Source organism: Lithobates pipiens, unplaced genomic scaffold, assembly GCF_037356315.1.
Source record: "Lithobates pipiens isolate NorthernLeopardFrog02 unplaced genomic scaffold, aLitPip1_a1.2 Scaffold_19, whole genome shotgun sequence".
NCBI lineage: Eukaryota > Metazoa > Chordata > Amphibia > Anura > Ranidae > Lithobates > Lithobates pipiens.
Window position 1 is genome coordinate 147,737,648 of NW_027507764.1, and position 20,027 is coordinate 147,757,674.

The window sequence follows — 20,027 nt, forward strand, 5'->3', positions numbered from 1 at the left end:
ATCCTATAAGGATGCAAGACCCCTGGCACTCTGTCTGGACAGGGCTGATTGGCCCTGTGCTGATCACATGCACTCTCTCCAACGAAAAAAAAACTCTCCAGCAATACACACCAAATTGAGCATGTGCAGACTGACTCTACTAACTCTGTCTTATCCAGAGATGTTTTGGGAACAGTGCAAGAAGGGGAGGATCTGTTCATACAGGATCAAACAAGCGTTTACACAATGCAGAGAATAAACTCCTTAGGTTCCACAGTGAGTATAACAAGCACATTTTACTGCATATACAGACTGATTTTACTGTTATAGGTTTAGTAATACTTTAAGGCAAGCCTTAAGCTGCAGTTCTCTTAGCTCTGAGGAAGATGGTATGTGAAATACCATTGAAATGATTCAAACTTCCAGACCTGCATGGCTCCTGGTGATAAGATGATATGCAGGCATTCTGACATTCTGTTCTTGAATGTATTTTCATGAGCCTATACACGTTGTCTTGCGAGTGTAATTTTTGCTCTGATTTCAATAATAAATGGTAAATAAGGATAATACACTAGACTGGTGCGTAATGGTAACATAAGGTTACTACTTACCAAGATGGATATTCATAATTTTTGCACAGTATTTGCACATTGCATCCAAATCGTTCAGTTGTCCTTGGAGAAATGAAATCTGAGCTTCAAGGTCCTCTTCCTGCAAAAGATGTGAAAAACATATAAGTCATATTTTTTAACAAATATTTGTATACGGTCAAATAAATGATGGCTAGACATAAGTGGACATATCTTTAAATGTACAAGTTCGCATCCTGCTGGAAGGATAAACAATTGCTCTGTCTTCTGTCCACCCATTATCACATTTTAACTCTGCAGTAATTCATAAGCTGAAGTGCAGAGGGGGAGGATGATTTGTGTGAGACATGGGTACACACAGCCTAGAACATAAAGGCCAATGCAAAGGCACCGAGATTTACATGACTGTGCCATTTAGGGAAGGATTTCAACCCACAAAATTTATGCCGACACTGGATGATGCCTGACCAAAAATGGAACCTTCCCACAAAGTCAAAAGTAAGGTGAAGACGAGTGTTGTATTTTTTTGAGTGGTAATAAAGACTTGCAAGTGTTATGCCCTGTACACACAGTCGGAAATTCAGACGGAATCGGATTATGTTGTCAGAAAATCCGGCAAATTTGTAGAGAATTCTGACAAAGTGCCACGCATGATCAGAATAAATGACACAACGAAAGCTATTGGTTACTGGCCTCTACGTAGTCCCATCATACGCAACAAATGTCACCGCGTTCAGAACGATCGGATTTTCCAACAACTTTGTCCGACCGTGTGTACGCAACACAAGTTTCGGCCATAATCCGTCTGAAAAAAATCCAACGGATTTTGTGGTCGGAATGTCTGAACGTGTGTACAGGGTATTACACTTACACATTACTTAGCCAGCATGCACTCAATATGAAAAAAATATATATGCACTAGGCAAGCTGCTACGGCTCATTTACAGCACAATGCACGTTATAATGCAAGTCATAATGCTCATTAAGAACTAGGGTTATAATAAACCACAATAAATGCACTATATATGTTTTGCAGAGTACTGTCCTTTCATTTCTCAATTGCAACCTACATCCACTGCCACTTCAAGAAACTGTATTTTGTGTTGCAGTGTAAATGGGCCCTAAGAGATAGTATACTTCAAATATATTTTATACTGCATTGCAGTGTATGCTTGTGTATGCAAGTATCGCTATAATATACACTGAGAAAAGAAGAACTACTGTACTTTATGGTCACGCTGCAATACCAGATTTATGCACCAGGGGTTTTATAAGTGCAATTACATCTGTATATACTGTACCAAAAAGAGCGAAAAACACCTTTGTTTTGTTACAAGAAGTGTACTAGCAAATAAGGGTTTCCAGTTTTACTTGAAATCCACTGTAATATTGTAAAAGCTGACACTAAAAATTCCCCTGCATGTGTAAAGATGCACAAACTATACACATTATTACTATACTTTGTGGCTCCTGACAAGCTATAATGGTAAAACAGTGGTAGTAATCCCACTGTAAACTAATTTTTTTTGGCTAGAGAACACTCCAAAAATTACCAGTATTCGTTTTAATCTTCAAAGCGCATCGGCTATAAAACCAATTAGTGAGGTAATGATGCTCAAATTAGCAGTAACATTACAGCATTAAAAATCAGAATCATGGCTGCAACATTATTACTAGGATTTACCTGGCATCTGTTGCATCACCTAATGCTACTTTCTATAAGCTCTGTTAAGCGGAGTTAAATTCTGGATTGCTCATTCCTCTTTACACAATGCCAAGGTTTCCTGCTGTACTGCACTCATCTACTATCTTGTGCAGCACTGAGCTTTGCAGTAGTATTAAAAACTAAAACTAAAAATACTGTGCTTGGATTTTAAATGCAGAAGGATTCTAACGAGGTTGCGGTATGTACTGATACCAAAGCATATTCAATGGTTAGAAAAGAACACAACAGGCTGACATGGCAGGAAAGAAATTCCCCGTACTTCCCATAGTGGCAACCAATCATCATATCTGGAAGTTTTTTTTAAGACAAGTGAAAACATGATTTCCAAACTCTTGGTTGTTATGGTTAAACATACTTCCCCTAAAGACTATGCCACTGCCTTGTGGTCCGAAACAACAAGATGACCTGATAATCAGGATTAAGGAACTATTTTGGGACTGGATATAACACTACTTTCCTTTTCACTGCTGCTTATCCAGGCTCCTTTGAAGAGCAATCAAAAACCCATGGATATATGACTGCTAAAATTGGGTCTCCAGCAAACTTTTTTTTCCCGTACAATGGTGAAGGACTTTTCACATTATTTATAGAATTGTCTCCAACGTGAGGAGAACACCCAACCTTCAAAGCTGTCACAAGAAAAAAAACATCCCCACCCCTGTCCTGGCAACAACTTTAAAAATTTTAGATTTTCCCACATTTTCTGTCCAAGTGACAAAAAAGAAAGGGTGGTTCTTTCCACTGGGGTCACAAACCTGAAAGTTCTCTACTATACTCTATCCAAAACTGAAAAACTGGAATTGAAGCTGAACATGTGATGAAAAATGTAGAGGTACAAAAAAAATATGACAAACGATCAGTAGATCGAGACACATATAGGCACTTTTTTTAAAAATATAACAATTCCATCCTGAGCCTTCCTACTGGTTCTTTGGTGTGATAGGCAGACTGATTCAGCATTAGGAGGCCAATGGGTTAGGGACGCCAAATTGAATTTATATAGGAAATCTTGAGTTTTAGTCAACAAATTATCTGGGTGTGAACCTCTGCTTATGCATCTTTTCATTATATGTTGTTTCAATTGCCTATACTATAAAGTGATACTAAACACATACTGTTTACATTTATTTACATTGTCCCTTCTATTTCTGTATGTGGATGATGACACTAATTATTTTAATAAAAAATATAAGTACCTTTTTTCTAATCAATATACAACTGTCACATGACCCAGATCTTTCCTAGTCTGTCTGCAGTTAACCATAAGCAGGAGGAGCTTCTAGTCCTCTGCTGCTGGTCACATGTTCAAAATAAGAATAAAAACAGCCTTTAGAATAGAGTTAAAGTAAATAATTAATAGCAATAAATGGTTTAAAATCAAATCTTTCTTATTTTTTATTTTTTTAGCAAAAACTTGGTGTGGGCAGATTTCTGCCAGTCACAGACTATGTCACACCCCTCCAGCCTGTGTCTTAGAATAAGAAGGAGATGAAGCCTTAATCTACATGTAATAACCCACGCCCATTGTGTTTAGCTGGTTAGTAGGCATGAAGGAGGAGGAGGAGGAGGAGGAGGAGGAGGAGGGAGGGAGTGGGCTGTCATTTAGCACTGTGTATAGTGTACACGCCCACATGTGTGACTCTATAGTCACATGGGCTGCTCAGATATGATAGGGAGGAAATGCTCAGCATAGAAACTCACTGAAAACTGAGCATGTGCAGAGTTGCCACTACAGCTACAAAATCCCTAGCTGAATGGGAACAGAAGGTGGAGATAGAGAGCGGCATGATCAACCAGTTTTTTGCAGAATACAGAAAACGAATCCCATAGTGACTGAGTGAGTACGAACAGCATGTAATGCAGGATTTATTAATAGTTTTTTTTATATGGGTTTAGTGACACTTTAAGGCTGGGTTCACACTGCTGCGGAAGCGAGAACCGGATGTGATTCGCACCGCACTGCAGTGCAAATCACATCCGATCTCTGTGCGATGCGAGTTCAGCCATACAGATAGTATGGCTGAATTCGTATCGCACCCGCCGCAAACTCGCACGGGACCCTTTTTTTGGTCCGCAGCAGAATCGGATCGCATGGGTGTTCACACCATGCGATCCGATTCCTGTCCGAGTTTGCAGATCGCACTGCGATATGCGGACTGATCTGGGGGTGTCATTAACATTTCACTGACACTCCCAGCAGTCCGCATAGGGCAGTGTGAACTGCCGGCGGGAGGCATGCGATGCGGGAAAACGCCACGGATTCACGGCATTCCCGCATCGCTTCAGTGTGAACCCAGCCTAAGACAAGCTTACTGCATGCTACAGCATACAAAGCTTGTGGCATGCCCTTTGATTCTGGTTATGGTACAGGAACTGACTAGTAAACGATGAGATATAACAAGGAACAGAGCTATAATGAGTAAATGCGCTCATAGGCACTACACACTGCTCATGCCCAGTGAATTCAGGATTGTGACAGTCAATGCTTGAGGGCACAATGCCAAAAAGGTGAGGAGATACACGACTCATTTATGATAATCTAAGGAGGCCTTCAGCAATCCATGTCTGTCACCAGGCACAAAAGAAACATTTTTAGAAAGCAGCCTAAATGCTATTTTATGCCCGATTTAAAATATAAAATAATAAAACTGACTCTTCTTCACACTGTGCATAACAGGGAAAGTATTTGCACTGCTTGTAACATGTTCAGCGCTAGGCAGCCTTGCCATAAAAGAATAATTGCCATGTTTAATGCCACCAGAGTTTTACTCTAATGGAAGCCATTCAAGATAAAGGTACTATTAATGCTTTCATTTCTATCATTAGGGTCCTAATTATGCTATTATAGAGTTCAAAGCCATTTCTGAAAGTCTAAATGTAAACTCAAAGGCTTTCAGTGGTTTAAGTAACAAAACAATGTCACTACATATGTAGCGCGTACTGCTGTTAGAGCACACTGGAAAGTATACCAAAAGCAATTCATGTTAATGAGCATTCCAACCTCCGACAAAGTGACATATTCAAATAAATGGGTCTGCATTAAAGACCTGTTATACGATGAAACACTATCTCCTGTGTGCTTTTTTGGCTTCATATTGTACAACAATGTAAAGGCAAAAAGAGCAAATAATAACATTGTTGGAAGTAATATACACACTGAGTATAGTTTTATCGCATAAGCTGAATACTCCAGTAACAGACCCTATAAGTGATCTGGCTGGATGTAAAAAATGAGATTTGATTAGATATTATACAACTGTGTAATCTGAACAGACTCAGTAGATACATATAATGCACACAATTATCTTTAATGTGCTAGCAAACATAATGTACTGATTGGTTTTCTACTTGTAGGTAATCTTCATAAGTACATTTTACTAGGTAAACAGTACATGCAAGAACATGCCTCTTTTATGTGCTCCCCATGGCTGCTTTTACTGTGACTATCACCACAGACTGTCAAAGGCCACACAGCTACATTCACTTTGTATAAATATAATGCATGCAATCCATAACATATTGAAGTTATGGAAAGCTTGATACCTCGTATTTTTTAATTTTACGTCTATAGGCCTAGGTGCACTCCAGTTGAACATTTAACATTTAAGATAAAGTAAGATGAGAAATGTTGCCTAAGTGGGGTGTCTTCTAGCCTCAGTGTAGTTTACCCAGTAAAAATACTATCAAAATAAGCCGTTATTTAAAGGCTGAGGGATTAACCACAAGATGATCACCGGTAGCATTTTATGCTGTACTCGTCACTGTGAAATGCATTAGCTAGTCTCTCTTTTTATGGACTCTTTGCAATAAAGGTGGTTATAGCAGTGCGGACATCCAAGTTCTTTCCTCTACTTGATAACATATTAGGTGCTTCCTCGGTAGGCTCTGATCATAGAATTGCACCCACACAATATGCACATCCTACCTGCACAGAACCTTTGGCAATAAATCTGTAAGCAAGATCAACAACTTTCAAAAAAATGTAAAATAAATTTATATTCCACAAAGAAATCGATCAGTCAATCTCCAGAAGGGAGAGAACACAAAATGTCTGGCAGGAGACCTTTTAGATGTACTCTAAGCCCTTGTACACACGGTCGGACATTCCGATGGACAATGTCTGATAGGACCGTGTTGTCGGATAATCCGACAGTGTGTGGGCTCCATCGAACTGTTTCCGTCGGAGTATCCGAAGGACCAAGTTTTCCAGCTGGGCTATAAAATTTTCCGACAACATGATCCGATCGGACTTTGCCCGATTGTGTGTAGAGAATTCCAATCGGACAAAGTACCACGCATGCTCAGATCAAATGTAATCCCGTCCTAACGAAATAACGAAATCACGTTAAGTACAATCTGATTTTCTGACAACTTTGTCCGACGGATTTGGTTGTCGGAAAGTTCGACCGTGTGTACAAGGGCTTAGAGGAGTTTAGTGGACTTCTTGAATTTACTAAACTGGCCTTGTTTCTTGATTGACATTAGTGGTTCACTGAACAATTATATTCACTTTCTTAGAATTGTTGTTTAAAGCTTGATTCAATTACAATCTTTCCCATTTTCACATGATTTCGGACCTTCCCTCTGGGCCAGACAGGGAATTCAATCATATTATGCAACGCGGCTCTCTCCTGTCCATTAATGAGCTATAAGACCGCTATTTGTTGTCCATTCATATGTTTTTCTGGTTTCTATGGCTACGTCATGTGGCTAATGCACAATTCCCCTGTAACATTGTCTGAACCTTTAGAAAAGATATTGGCCTCTGAAGGACTCTCTAAACCACTGTCGGCACTCTATTCTTAACTGATTTCTTTGACCTTGCCCAAAATGATGGATCTATCTAACAAATGTCAGGCTGACACCCCTACTCTGACAATGATTGGGAAGACTATGTACTTAAATTCTGGAAAATCATGATTTCCTCTAGAGTTTGGTTCCTTCAACTAAAATTCCTCCATCATGGTTATTATACACTCCAACAATTAACCCATATATACACTGGGACCTCAGACACTTGCCCTTGTTGTGGAATAGAGGTGGGCACTTAGTTCCATGTCTTTTGGTTGTGCCCAGCTATACAATGCTATTGGAATGGAGTGGTGCATACAGTTAATGAAGTGGGTGATCTCTCTCCCTTCCATTGGATCCAGTTATTTGCCTACTGGGTCTTGTGGAGGGGGTGGTGCCTGTCAAATATACACAACTTTTTTTTGTCTACTCTGCATACTATGCACATAGAAAAATTATTTTACGTTGGAATTCTTCAACCCATTCCACTGTGAGTAGATGGAAAAATGGCTAGCAATGGCACCCTGCCTTTGTACAGGTTAACCTACGCTAGTAGGAATTGCCCACACAAGTTGGATAATATCTGGAGCTGTTGGATTGATGTGCAAAGTTGCACAGTTTAATCTATGCCCTACTTTGGTTGTTTTAAATTTTTAACTCTCTAATGTGGGTTCTCTAGCTGCTTGTGACCCCCCCCCCCGCCCCCCTTAGTTTTTTTCCCCTGCCTTGCTGCTGACCGAACATTTCCACTAACTCCCGTTGGGCACATTATCACTGCTCTGTGATAGTACCACACTTTGATATTATACTGCATATTGTGCTCATTATTCCCCCCCCCCCTTTTTCTTTTTTTTTTCTGTATGTATGACACCGTTGTTGCCATGTTTTTGTATATTTCTGTATGTTATTTTGTACTTTTAATCTTATCTGTAAACCCTGCAGTCTTTGATAAAAAGTTACACTACCAAAAAAAAGAGCTTGATTCACTTGTAAGCGTGTGCTTTTGCATGCACATTGCCTGTTGGGCAGCTCATTCATTTCAATAAATGAGAAACGTGAGGAAAGAAGTCCCTGACCTTGTTTTAAAAATGTGTAGCCCTGAACTGCATGGTGCCACAGCCCAATGAGTGGGGGGGGGGGGGGGTTGCCATTAACTGCTTGCCGCCTGCTCAATGTCAAATGATGGCCGGGCGGTGCGGCTCTCGTTCTGGGACACCATCATTTGACGGCGTCCCAGAGCGGCCATGCCATGTTGCTAGGACATGGCGCGATCCCAATATCTGTAAAGAGACGTGCCTGTGGCACTTTAACCATGTGATTGTCTGTGTCTAATCACACCCGGCCACATTTAAACAATGAAGTGCTGGTAATCGGCCCTCCTTGCCTTACACTGACAGAGTGTGTGGCAAGGAGCCAATCAGCGGCATCTCCACGCATGGGGACATCTAGGAATGTAATCAGGGCTCTGATCATCAGTGCCCTGATTACAATATTGCAATATAGGGTCACAAATCAGTGCCCACCATTGCCAGCTATCAGTGCCTACCACTGCCCACATATGCCACCAATCAGTGGCACCTATCAGTGCTGCCCATTAATACACATCACTGCTGTCAATCAATGTCCATTGGTGCCACCCATCAATGCCCATCAGTACCGCCTATCCATGCCGCCTATCAGTGACCATCAGTGTCGTCTATCAGTGCCACATACCAATGCCACCTATCAGTGCAGCATACTAGTGCCTCCTCATCAGTGTCACCTAATCAGTGCCCATAAGTGCCACCTCATCAATGCCCACCAGTTCAGCCTATCAGTGCCACCTTATCAGCGCACATCAGTGAAAGTGAAAAATTGCTTAGTTAGAAAATTTGCTGACATTTCAAAAATTTCAACATTTTTGTAAAAAAAAACAAAAAAAAAACAGCAGTTATTAAATACCACCAAAAGAAATCTCGATTTGTGTGAAGAAAATGATAAAAAATTTGTTTGGGTGCAGTGTAGCATGATCGCACAATTGTCATTCAATGTACGACAGCGCTAAAAGCAGAAAAATGGCCTGGGCAGGAAGGGGGTGTAAGTACCCTGTAGGCAAGTGGTTAAAGAATTAAAGTTACCCTGTGCATCTACTAACGAACAGTGTTTTTCTATGCAGATTAGAAATGCATGCAATTATAAGCACATATCTGTCTCACACTAAAGTGAACCTAGCCTACATGTTTTTTCCAGTAATGTGGATGATAAATTAAATCCCAAATATGGTTCCATTATATTTTTGGTTTAATACATAAAAGGCACATTTTATTTTTTATCCAATTATGAAAGTACAGAAATATTCCCTTATTGGATTCGATGCAGTTTACGTGAAAAAAAAAATCACACGCTTTGTAAACAAATTGAAATAATCCAGTAGGGAGTTTGCTAATTAAAAATAGAGAAATAGTGCAATATTCAAAGCATAAAAGGGCACTACACTGATTATTACTCAGTAATGTAATATTTGGTGTCTGGAAGAAGCAGAAAACTCCCACAGAATGACTATTTACTGTAACTGAGCACAAAAGGTCACTATAACACCTAATTATCTTTCTCTTGCCCCCTATATATTACAGAACCAGACAAAAGTCAAGTTTATGGATATTATTGGTAAGCACAGTTTAACACGTTGGTTAAATGTGCATAATTGAGCCGGTATGCTTAGTTCTTGCAGCATAATAACCATCAATATAAGCATACTATGCCATCAACAAACTTGTTTCTTCCTCACTTGGTTCTGTTTTAGTCTCCAAAATACTTCTATTACCTCCCTTTTTTTTTACTAGGACATGGCACTAATCCACCCCTAAACTAACATCTTCCAAACTATTACTGTGTTAAATCACATTTTCTGCGCTATATTGCCAAAAATGCAAATTAAACTGGAATCAAATGATGTTTTCTGGCTTCTTGGAAACAAAGAAAAAAACTTCAGCACACTATAAATTTGTATACTGAAAATCCCCCAGGAGATTTTTAATGGTTTTGGCAAGTGATAAGAAAATAAGAAGAAGTGAAAACAGAAGAAAAAGGTGCTATGAACATCTATGGAAAGGCATACACACCCACAAGTACTACATCATTGTAACTTAAAAGGATTTTAATAAGAAGCAGAGGGTAACGTTCACAACCATTGATCAGCAGCCATATTTTATGCTGATGAACTGATTGGTTTTCATAGTTATGGCACAATGATGCTGAAGAAGTGCAAGGTCCGATTGTCCTTTTAAGAAATCCAGGAAAACCACTAAAACACAATTAAAATGCACATATATTTACTGTTTTACTAGCCAAAGGATTTGCAATTTTGTTCAGCCAGTCTTATGATTCAGCCTTAGCACACTAGACAGGCAAAACTATTACTCCATTGTTTGCCTGGTCCTGCTTTCCTGCTTCCAGAATCACCTTTCTGCTCACTAGATGGAGTTGAAGATGCTGTTTTATTTTTCCATGAGCTGAATCTTAAAGTAAGTGTGTCACCTGGCTGGCTGTGCAGTATGGCAGATGTGTGTAAATCATGAGATAGGCTTAAAGTCCCTAAAGCCACATTTTGTTTTAGATAAGTTAAGAAATGGTAAGAACCTCTGTTGGATTATTATCACCAGTTACAGGAAAAGTGTGGGGTGCATTTTAGTATATTGCTCTGCCCTTTCAGCGATCACTGGAGCGCCATGCTGTGGATGGGTCGATAGTGGTTGGCTTAGGCTCCCAGCAGCGACTCAAGAGGCTGAGCCAGCTGCCAGTCAGGCATCTGGGTGGATCCCAAAATTATTGTCAAGATCCCTGCATAGCCCTGATATGTGACGTTAGCTGACAGCAGGTTTTAGCCCACTGTTGGATGAATCTGGGTCACAAGAGTGTAGAACTAAGTGCATTCATGTGAGCATAGTAAAATTATGACCAAAAGAGCTTTGGCCATACGTCTCCTTTAAAGGTCATATCTAGATGAAATCCACACGTTTCAGGAGTTCAAATGGGTGAATTTTCATCAAGGCTTAGTAAATGTTGCAGGAGGAATGTAACGGAACCTTGTATCACTCCACTTGAGTGCTTCCGTCAGTATACTGCTTGCTTCAGTCTGGACCTTCAGATATCAGATATTACAGCCACATATTGTAACCAAGAACCAGGGGAGACTAGCTCAGTTACAAAGCTGAAACATGGAACTGTTTATTTGAACAGAGGCACACAGAGATATAAAGTCAGAGGACAATCCCCCTCCTTTGCATAATGACACAGGGCGGGGTAGACACAATCAGTAACAGACACACAGGTGTATTCAAACTTCTCATCAGTAGACTGTCCAAATCAGCAAGGAGATCTGTTGGAGGAATTCCCCCCTGCCTCCTCACAGCTAATCCACATACACATACATCCCATAATACTTTTCTCACAAGGCAGACAGAAACAATAGAACAATGGGATATATGCACTTAAACATATAGCAACCCCCACCCCACCTCAAACCATCTAGCAATGGTCTCTAACAAAAGGGGGACTTTATCTTCATATATTCTTGAGATCAGACTGGGGTTCTCGGTCAACCTGTGCCCCTAATAGACACAGGGTTACTTACACATAGGAGGGGCCAGGTAAGCTGGGCAAGGAGTTTCAAGAACTCTCCAAGAGAAGCTGGGTTCCACAAGCGTACCGCCCAAAGTGACTCCCGTCACAAGGAGAACATATATTGACATGGAACTAGTAGAGTGATCCCGGAGGGTAATTTTAGAACATTAATATCAAAAGCATCTTCTCCAGAAGTCAGTACAGGTGTCCAAACCGATAACTGGAGCTAATTATTTTGATCCCTCTACATATTAGTCCAGTGTATGTTACCCTCCTGAAACATTTAGCACACCTTGATGATGGGGGACCCTTTGAACCCCAAAATGCACTAGCTTTAACTGAATTGACTTTTAATAAAAACTATTTATTAATTATTGGAAGATTCCTGATATCCACCCAGGAAAATAAAGTTTTAAACAAACTTTCACCACTGGAGCGAAGAGCTGTACGTGATTTACGCGATAATCAGGCCGTCACCAGCAAATGGGGGGAGGCGTTGTGATGGATACAAACACAGTAACAAGGGGGGGGGGGGCAGTTGTTGTGATGGATACAAACAAATACAGTATCTCACAAAAGTGAGTACACCCCTAACATTTTTGTAAATATTTTGTTAAAACTTTTCATGTGACAACACTGAAGAAATGACACTTTGCTACAATGTAAAGTAGTGTGTGTACAGCTTGTATAACAGTGGAGAGGGAGAGCACCGAAGAAGGCATGTCCAGTATGGACACCGTGACCTCATGGCCTGGGGTTGACAGATACTTACATGTCTTTGACAGGTACATGAATCAAACTCATGCACCTTCAATTTGGTATCTATGACACTCTCTATGAATTCCCTCCATTATGTCATCTTCTAGCCAGCCAGCACTTTAAGAGTAGTACAGCATGTATTCTGTTTGTGTACCATTTATTAAATGAGAACTTACCTGAAGACAGATTTACAGTTTTAAAGCATATCTAAACCCAAACAAAAATTGAATATATTAAACACCTATTACCATAGGAATTTTCCAAAGAAATTTGCAAATATTTGGCAATGTTGGTTAAATACTCCAGGAGAAGCACTACTGGTTCTTGATAGTCTGTTGCAGGGATATATGGATAAATACTTCAGACTTAGTTCTGCAATTTTACGAGACCCAATACAGACAAGATAATAAATTAAACATCAAGGGGTATTAACCTACAAAATATAAGTATCAGAAGTACTTTATTCCAGGTTGTTCAATGTTTGTTATAAGTTGTTTTTTTTTCCTTTCTCCTATTTTTTGGGGGTTTTGTTTTATTTAGTTACACACATTGCATTTACTTATTATAATGTACCTGAATGGCTATACAGTTCTTAAGGAACTACTTTACATTGATTTGTAAATTCCCTTCCCATGCCTAACTGTCTGTATATTGTAATGCCTTGTATTTTAGTTCATTAAACAATTTCTTTGAAAACAAAATAAAAATAATATATTACAGCTTACCGGCCCTTGTGATGGATGCATTGATTTTCTCTTTTCAGGCTGAGAACATGTTTTCCAAGTACATAAAATAACTTGTAACTTCCTGTAAATGTAATGAAAGTTTTATTTCTTCCCAGTTGCAGTACACCCCTCACATTTTTGTAAATATTTTATTATATCTGTTCATGTGACAACAATGAAGAATTTACACTTTGCTACAATGTAAAGTAGTGAGTGTACAGCTTGTATAACAGTGTAAATTTGCTGTCCCCTCAAAATAAGTCAACACACAGCATTGATGTGTAAACCGCTGGCCAGAGGCGTAGCTTGAAGCTTGTGGGCCCTGGTGCAAAATTTGACCTGGGCCCCCCCACTACTTCCAACATGCGTGCAGATACATCCACCACACGGCAAGATACTCAAAGTGGCTTAAGAGTTTTGAGTTCCCAGAGTTCCTCTTTACATCAGAGGATAGGGATCACTGCTGGAGAATCTGAGGACAGGGACCCCTGGCAGGTCACTTGGCAGAGCTCCTTTCCCATCCCAGCACTGTATGCAGCTCCCCCCACCCCGCACTGCACAGAGCTGAAACGACATTCCTTTACACACAGTCTGTCAGTCTTCACAGGGTGTATCTGTGAAATTCTCTGGTCAGAATGGCAGTGTAGTTGCAGTAGGCAGATACACCCTAGTGCAGATCATGGCTAACTGGCTGTGTTGTAAAGGAATGTCATTTCAGCCCTGTGGAGGAGGAACAGTGTAGTGTTGTAATGGGAAAGGAGCTCAGTAGCCGGGCATAGCATGCAGGGTGGAGGGGGTGGTCAGGGGGCAACTTAGTTCTGGGAGGGCAGAGAATATAAAAAATAAAATATTCCCACTTTGTGCCCAATTTGGACATTTTCACTTAGGGGTGTACTTACTTTTGTTGCCAGCGGTTTAGACATTATTGGCTGTGTGTTGAGTTATTTTGAGGGGACAACAAATTTAAACTGTTATACAAGCTGCACACTCACTACTTTACATTGTAGCAAAGTGTCATTTCTTCAGTGTTGTCTCATGAAAAGATAGAATAAAATATTTACAAAAATGTGAAGTGTGTACTCACTTTTGTGAGATACTCTATCTTCTGTAATTTATCAATCCCCTCACCCATGTAATGCCAATGAAGACATTCAAAAGAGCAGCCTGGGTGACAACCATGGCTTCCTCCATAGATACAGTGGAATGCATGATATAGCCACCCTAGGACAGGAAAAATGTTATATACAGGATGAAAAAAAGAAAAGCATGAAAAAAGGGAAAATGCAGCAACCATATCAAAGGACAGGTGAGCAGCAAAATGTTGTTTTAGGGTTTAGATACACTTTAAAACTGTAACTTTGTCTTCAGGTAAATTCTGAACAAAAGATTGCCAGAATCTTACGGTAAACTGTCTTTAAAACAAGCAGATGGGGGATTATGAAAAACTGGATTATAAAGAGAAAGCAGGGATAAAAAACGTTTCTGTTCAATAAGCGTATTTGTATTTATTATTAACCAAGTGTAAAGCAACGTGTTTTTTGGGATTGGGGGGCTTTGGCAAGGAACAGCTAAGACGCACTAAAAATAAAATGCCACAGGCAGGAAACGTTTATATTTGAACTGGCACAGCTAAAACATGCAGGAAGTGGAGCAGCACAAGTTTTATTTAGTAACTGTGTACTGAAATGTCACAGTGTTTGGTCACTTTACTGTGGACTGAGGGGAAACACAGCTCACAAATGCCATGGATGTGAAATTATTTCATATGCAATGCATGCTAGCTGTAGGTAATGTTGACATTCAGGCTTGAAAATGTAGAACACTTGAGGCCTGTATAATATTCAAAATTATTTTAGAGGTGTAGTAAATTATTTATGCATCAGTTATGTGTATATAGAGCTGTTACTTTTTTTCCCCTTGCATTCCCTATGACAGGCAAGTGTATTTCATTTAAAACCCAAGTTACATTTTTTCAGTTTTTGAGTGGGAAAAGGATCTTGCTGCTAAGTTATTACTGCCATCAATGTCCTCATTGGAGATATTATTCCTCAATATCTGTCCTGCTGACCCCAGGAAAATAAATGAGAGGTATGGGTGGGACAGGGAGTCATAGAAAGCAGTATAAAAAAAAAACTGACAAATATTCCTATTCTTTTCTATTCTACTAAATAATGTGCTTTAGTTGCTGAATTTGAACCCTACTGAGGAAGCCCAAAACACGGGCATAATGCGTAAAGGGGGCTGAGTTACACCAGTGACAGTCTATTGCAGCCACCTGTGGGTCGGAAAAGAGTAACTATAATTATTATTTCTTAATTTTTATCTCTTAATAATTATTATTTACATGAGTAGTATTTTATTTGTATTACTAGTCATACTAATTATTATTATAATTAGTAGTTATTAATTATTATTAAATTAATAATATTTTATTATTATTAATAAGCAATAGTAATAATAATAATAGTAACATTTGATATATTACCTTTAGTCCCATGCTGTTTTGCATAGGACTAAGCCTATGAAAAAGGTTCCAGCAGAGGAAGGAAAAAGTCTGGACAGGGATCTGTGGATATTATAGCCCAAGAAGGGGCAAAAGTGCATTTTGACCTTGATTTATGATTGGGGGTCAATATTATAAGGTGAGCATTCACTAGCTACATGAGGTGGAAGCATGCAGAGCACAGATGGCATTTGAGGTATTGGAAGACACATCGGTGGTGGAATGCACCCCTCTGAATGAACTTTTTATTATTTGTATTAATTACTATATATGGTTGTGCTATATCATGGTTTATGACTATATGCATTTAAGAGCGTGGTGAAATCACACATTCGTTGTCACATGCACACTTCTGATGGGACTTTTTTCCGATAAATGGTTATATATGGGTGTGCTAAATCACTGTTCATGATTAGTTGCTGAATCTGTCACTTACAAGAGAGATATCCCATCACTTTTCATACCCATGTGTTGAGGAGCAGGCAATTTGGATGGTTTAGTAACATGGTGCCCCACCATAAGACCTGCAGGCAGCACATTGACCAGTGGAACTCAGTACGTGGCCTGCTGTGTTTTTGATATCAGTTCAGGTCTGGAGAACAGTGGGCTGCACACCGAGTGTTAGAGGCTCCAATGGGCTTTAGTACTTAAACACCTGCTACTATTCCAGTTGCCTGGCTACCTTTAGTATTCATCTAATAGAATGTTTTGACAAAGCCACGCAAAGCACATTGAGACCAGGAGCAGGCATGATAAAGTGAAAAAACTAGAGGAATGGGGCAAACTGTTCCAACATAGTCTGCTAGCAGTTTGGTTCTAGGTATATGTACCAAGTTTAGGATTACTAGAAGTACACAGAAAACTATGTTAAAGCGGAGGTCCACCCTAAAATGGACCTCCGCTCATCGGAATCCCCCCCCCCCCCTCAATTGGCACCTTTCAGGGGGGAGGGGGGTGCAGTTACCTGGATAATCCAGGTAACTGCACCCACTTCCGGGATAGCTGTCTGCGGAAAGGGGCGTAGATTACGCCCCTTTCCGCAACTGCCCGCCCCTTTGCGCAAGTGCCCCGCTGCCTGCTGGGAAACACACAGTTCCCAGAGGCAGCGGGGACCGTCCGGATTGCGCCACGCGGCTCGCGCTTGCGCAGTAGGGAACCGGGAAATGAACCCGAAAGGCTCCATTTCCTGATTCCCATACCCAAGATGGCGGCGGCAGGACCCGACAGACGACCTAGCGATCGGCTTCGGGTGCCGACATCGCGGGCGCGCTGGACAGGTAAGTGTCACTATTTTAAAAGTCAGCAGCTGCAGTATTTGTAGCTGCTGGCTTTAAAAAAAAAAAAAAACACGGAGTCCCGGTGGACTCCCGCAAAATGACAAATTGCACAAGGACAGCAAGAATAAGCACATGACCATATGACAAGCAGGATAGCTGAGTTCCAAGAAAAAAATACAAATAAATGAATAAATAAAATGTTATAAATAATAAATGAATCAACAAACTCAAATAAAACAATGCTTTTCCCCTGCTACCTTTAAATATGTTTTTTGCTCTGGATGACAGCTGCTTTACTTGCATGAGTGTCAACCACTCAGGTGAGCAAAATTCAGGAAATGAAGGTGGAAGCTCACCCTAATACTAAAATCTCTAAATCTACTGGCATTCACAATTTAAGACTAACCTATCTAGCCCTGTAAAGAAGAAATTGCTATACGTACCTTTTCTGCTCTGCTCCTGCATGTGATTACACAGCACAAGCAGGGACTGCACAGTGTTAACATCCTTCTCCTCCCTCCTCTTGTACCCCTTTTTTAACGAGGAGCAACATTTGATACATACTCTAAGATTAAGAGTCTTGCAAGCAATGAGAAACAGAGATTAGGTTTTCTTGACTGTGTGGCATGTAACAACACAAAGTGGAAAAAAGCTTTGCAACTTAGTCTACTAGGGAAGAAGCTGGGCAAGTGAATTCCACAAAAAGCAGCATTCTAGAAGAACAGCAAGATAGAACGCTTATTTCAATATCTTATTAACCGCTTGCCGACAGTATACTGTATATATACGGCTGCAATTGGGATTTTTTTTTATACTAAAAACATGTAGCAGAATACATATTGGCCTAAACTGATGAAGAAATTAGATTTTTTTTTCACATTTTTTACTGGATATAATTATAGCAGAAAGTAATAAATATTGTTTCTTTTTTCAAAATTGTTGGTCTTATTTTGTTTATAGCGCAAAAATAAAAACTGCAGAGGCGATCAAATATCACCAAAAAAAGCTCTATTTGTGGGGGGAAAAAAGGACATTCATTTAATTTGGGTCATTCGGTGACCCCGCCCCGGGACTGTGATGTCATAAGGAGCGGGGTCACAGGATGACATCCCCGGTGACCCCGCCCCATGCCTATACAAGTGGTTGCGCACCGCGCACACGGCTTACAGCAGGAGAGAGTGTCGAGTCAACATCAAAAGAAGAGAAGAGGGAAGAAGAAAACGGAAAAGACCGTGCAACCTCTAGCAAAAGAGTGGGAAAAAGAGCAGAAGATAGCAGAGGAGCCCAGCAGAAGACACCGGACAGTGGGAGAAGAGGCCAGAGAGCTCGGAGAAGAGGCCGGAGAGAGCAGAGAAGTCATAAGAGACCCCCAGAGCTGCCTAATAAATTACTTTAAAAACCTGTGTAGTGTTTTTTTATTGACACTTTACCCCATACTTACTCACATAATGTGGGGGCTGGGATCTGGAGGCCCCCTTATTAAAGGAGGCTCCCAGATTCTGATAAGCCCCCTGCCCGCAGACCCTGACAACCAATGGCCAGGGTTGTCGGGAAGAGGCCCTTGTCCTCATCAACACGGGGACAAGGTGCTTTGGGGTCGGGGGCACAGGGCCCCCCTGCCCCAAAGCACCAACCCCCTATGTTGAGGGGCTTGGTATGGTCCAGGAGGGGGGCGCTCCCTCGCCCCCCCCTTTCCTGACCTGCTGGGCTGTGTGCTTGGATAAGGGTCTGGTATGGATCTTGGTGGGACCCCCACGCCATTTTTATTTTGGTGTGGGAGTCCCCTTAAAATCCCTACCAGACCAAAGGGTCTGGTATCGTCTTGGGGGGAACCTTACGCAAATTAAAAAAGAAAAATTTCTGGGTTCCCACTCAAGATTCTGAGCACACAAGTTGCACCGCAAGTCGGATCTTCTTGATCCGACTTTTGGTGTGACCTCTATTCAAATCAATGGGCTTCCATAGGAAACGCCAGATGAGGCTTAACACAGCGTTATATCGTTAAATCGCATTTAAAACCTTTTGCCGGCGTCTGATGTTTTTACAGCTCTAGCGCTGGAGCCTCAGAACGCACTACTGGTCCTGGGTCTTTTTTGCAGCTTAAAAATACAGCTATCCCATTTACAGCTCAAAAACGCCATGTTGGGCATGAGGCCATAGGCTAACATGGAGAGGCATTTTTAAGCTGCAAAAAACGCTCAAAAAATCGACTGTAAAAATGTCTGTGGGCAGGAGGCCTAAGAATAATATGTTATTCTTCTTTTATATAACATTTACACTTAAAGTATATCAGGGTTCATGAAAAGATTATATAACTTTCCTCCATGTTTTCAGTGACTTTTGCTCATTTAATACCTCCTGGTAGAACTGGAGGATAGACATATACTTAATGTGTAATGTTTCCTAGAAGAAACCTTTCAATTAGTAGTCAAGGCGACTCAGTGCTGTTATTAAAGACATATGATTGGTCAAAATGTTTATGAGACTGAACATTCCCTCAGTGCTGATGGTGTAGCTAAATTCCCGGTGTTAAGCCTACATTATTGAAATGGAATCTAACTGCATCTGATCACAGCTCATATAAACCAGCACGGAATTCTAGAGCAGCAAAAAACTTTTTTGTAAATGCTTTTTTTTCTTTCTTTAAAAGCTAAGCACAAAACATTATGTATTGCCCTTTATTTACATAAAGCTGAAGTCTAGGAGAAAAACAAGACCTCCATACAGCTCTTCTTGCTAAATTTAGTCGCAAATGTTCAGAGGTGGCCAAAAGAGGGAAATAAAATAAGAAGCAATTGCATATAGTAACTGTGACAACTCTGCTGCCCTAGACAATGACACGTGTGCCTTAGGATTAATGCAGCCTGGCTCAAAGATTAAAAATGTGATATTGAAGATCAAATATATGGGCTCTGAGAGAAAAGTACTGTACATGGAAAGTGAGTCTAGCTTTGCAAGCTAGTTCCTCAGGCTACTTTCACTTTGAGGTGCTGTACAGGCACTATAGCGCCTGCAAAGCACCTGTAAAGCGCTGTTCCTCTCACTCCAGTGTGAAAGCCCGAGTGCTTACACACT

The 20,027-nt window shown here is 40.5% G+C and overlaps 1 protein-coding gene across 5 annotated transcripts in view; it reads right to left on the reverse strand.

Annotated features, from left to right (window-relative positions):
• TBC1D5 (TBC1 domain family member 5) overlaps positions 1-20,027 on the reverse strand; it is an 802,157-nt gene that overhangs the window by 92,374 nt on the left and 689,756 nt on the right. For all 5 annotated transcript variants that reach the window (XM_077491382.1, XM_077491385.1, XM_077491384.1 and 2 more), the window contains one exon: positions 591-690. In XM_077491382.1, coding sequence (XP_077347508.1) covers positions 591-690 — 100 coding nt within the window. The remainder of the gene's footprint in view (positions 1-590; positions 691-20,027) is intronic.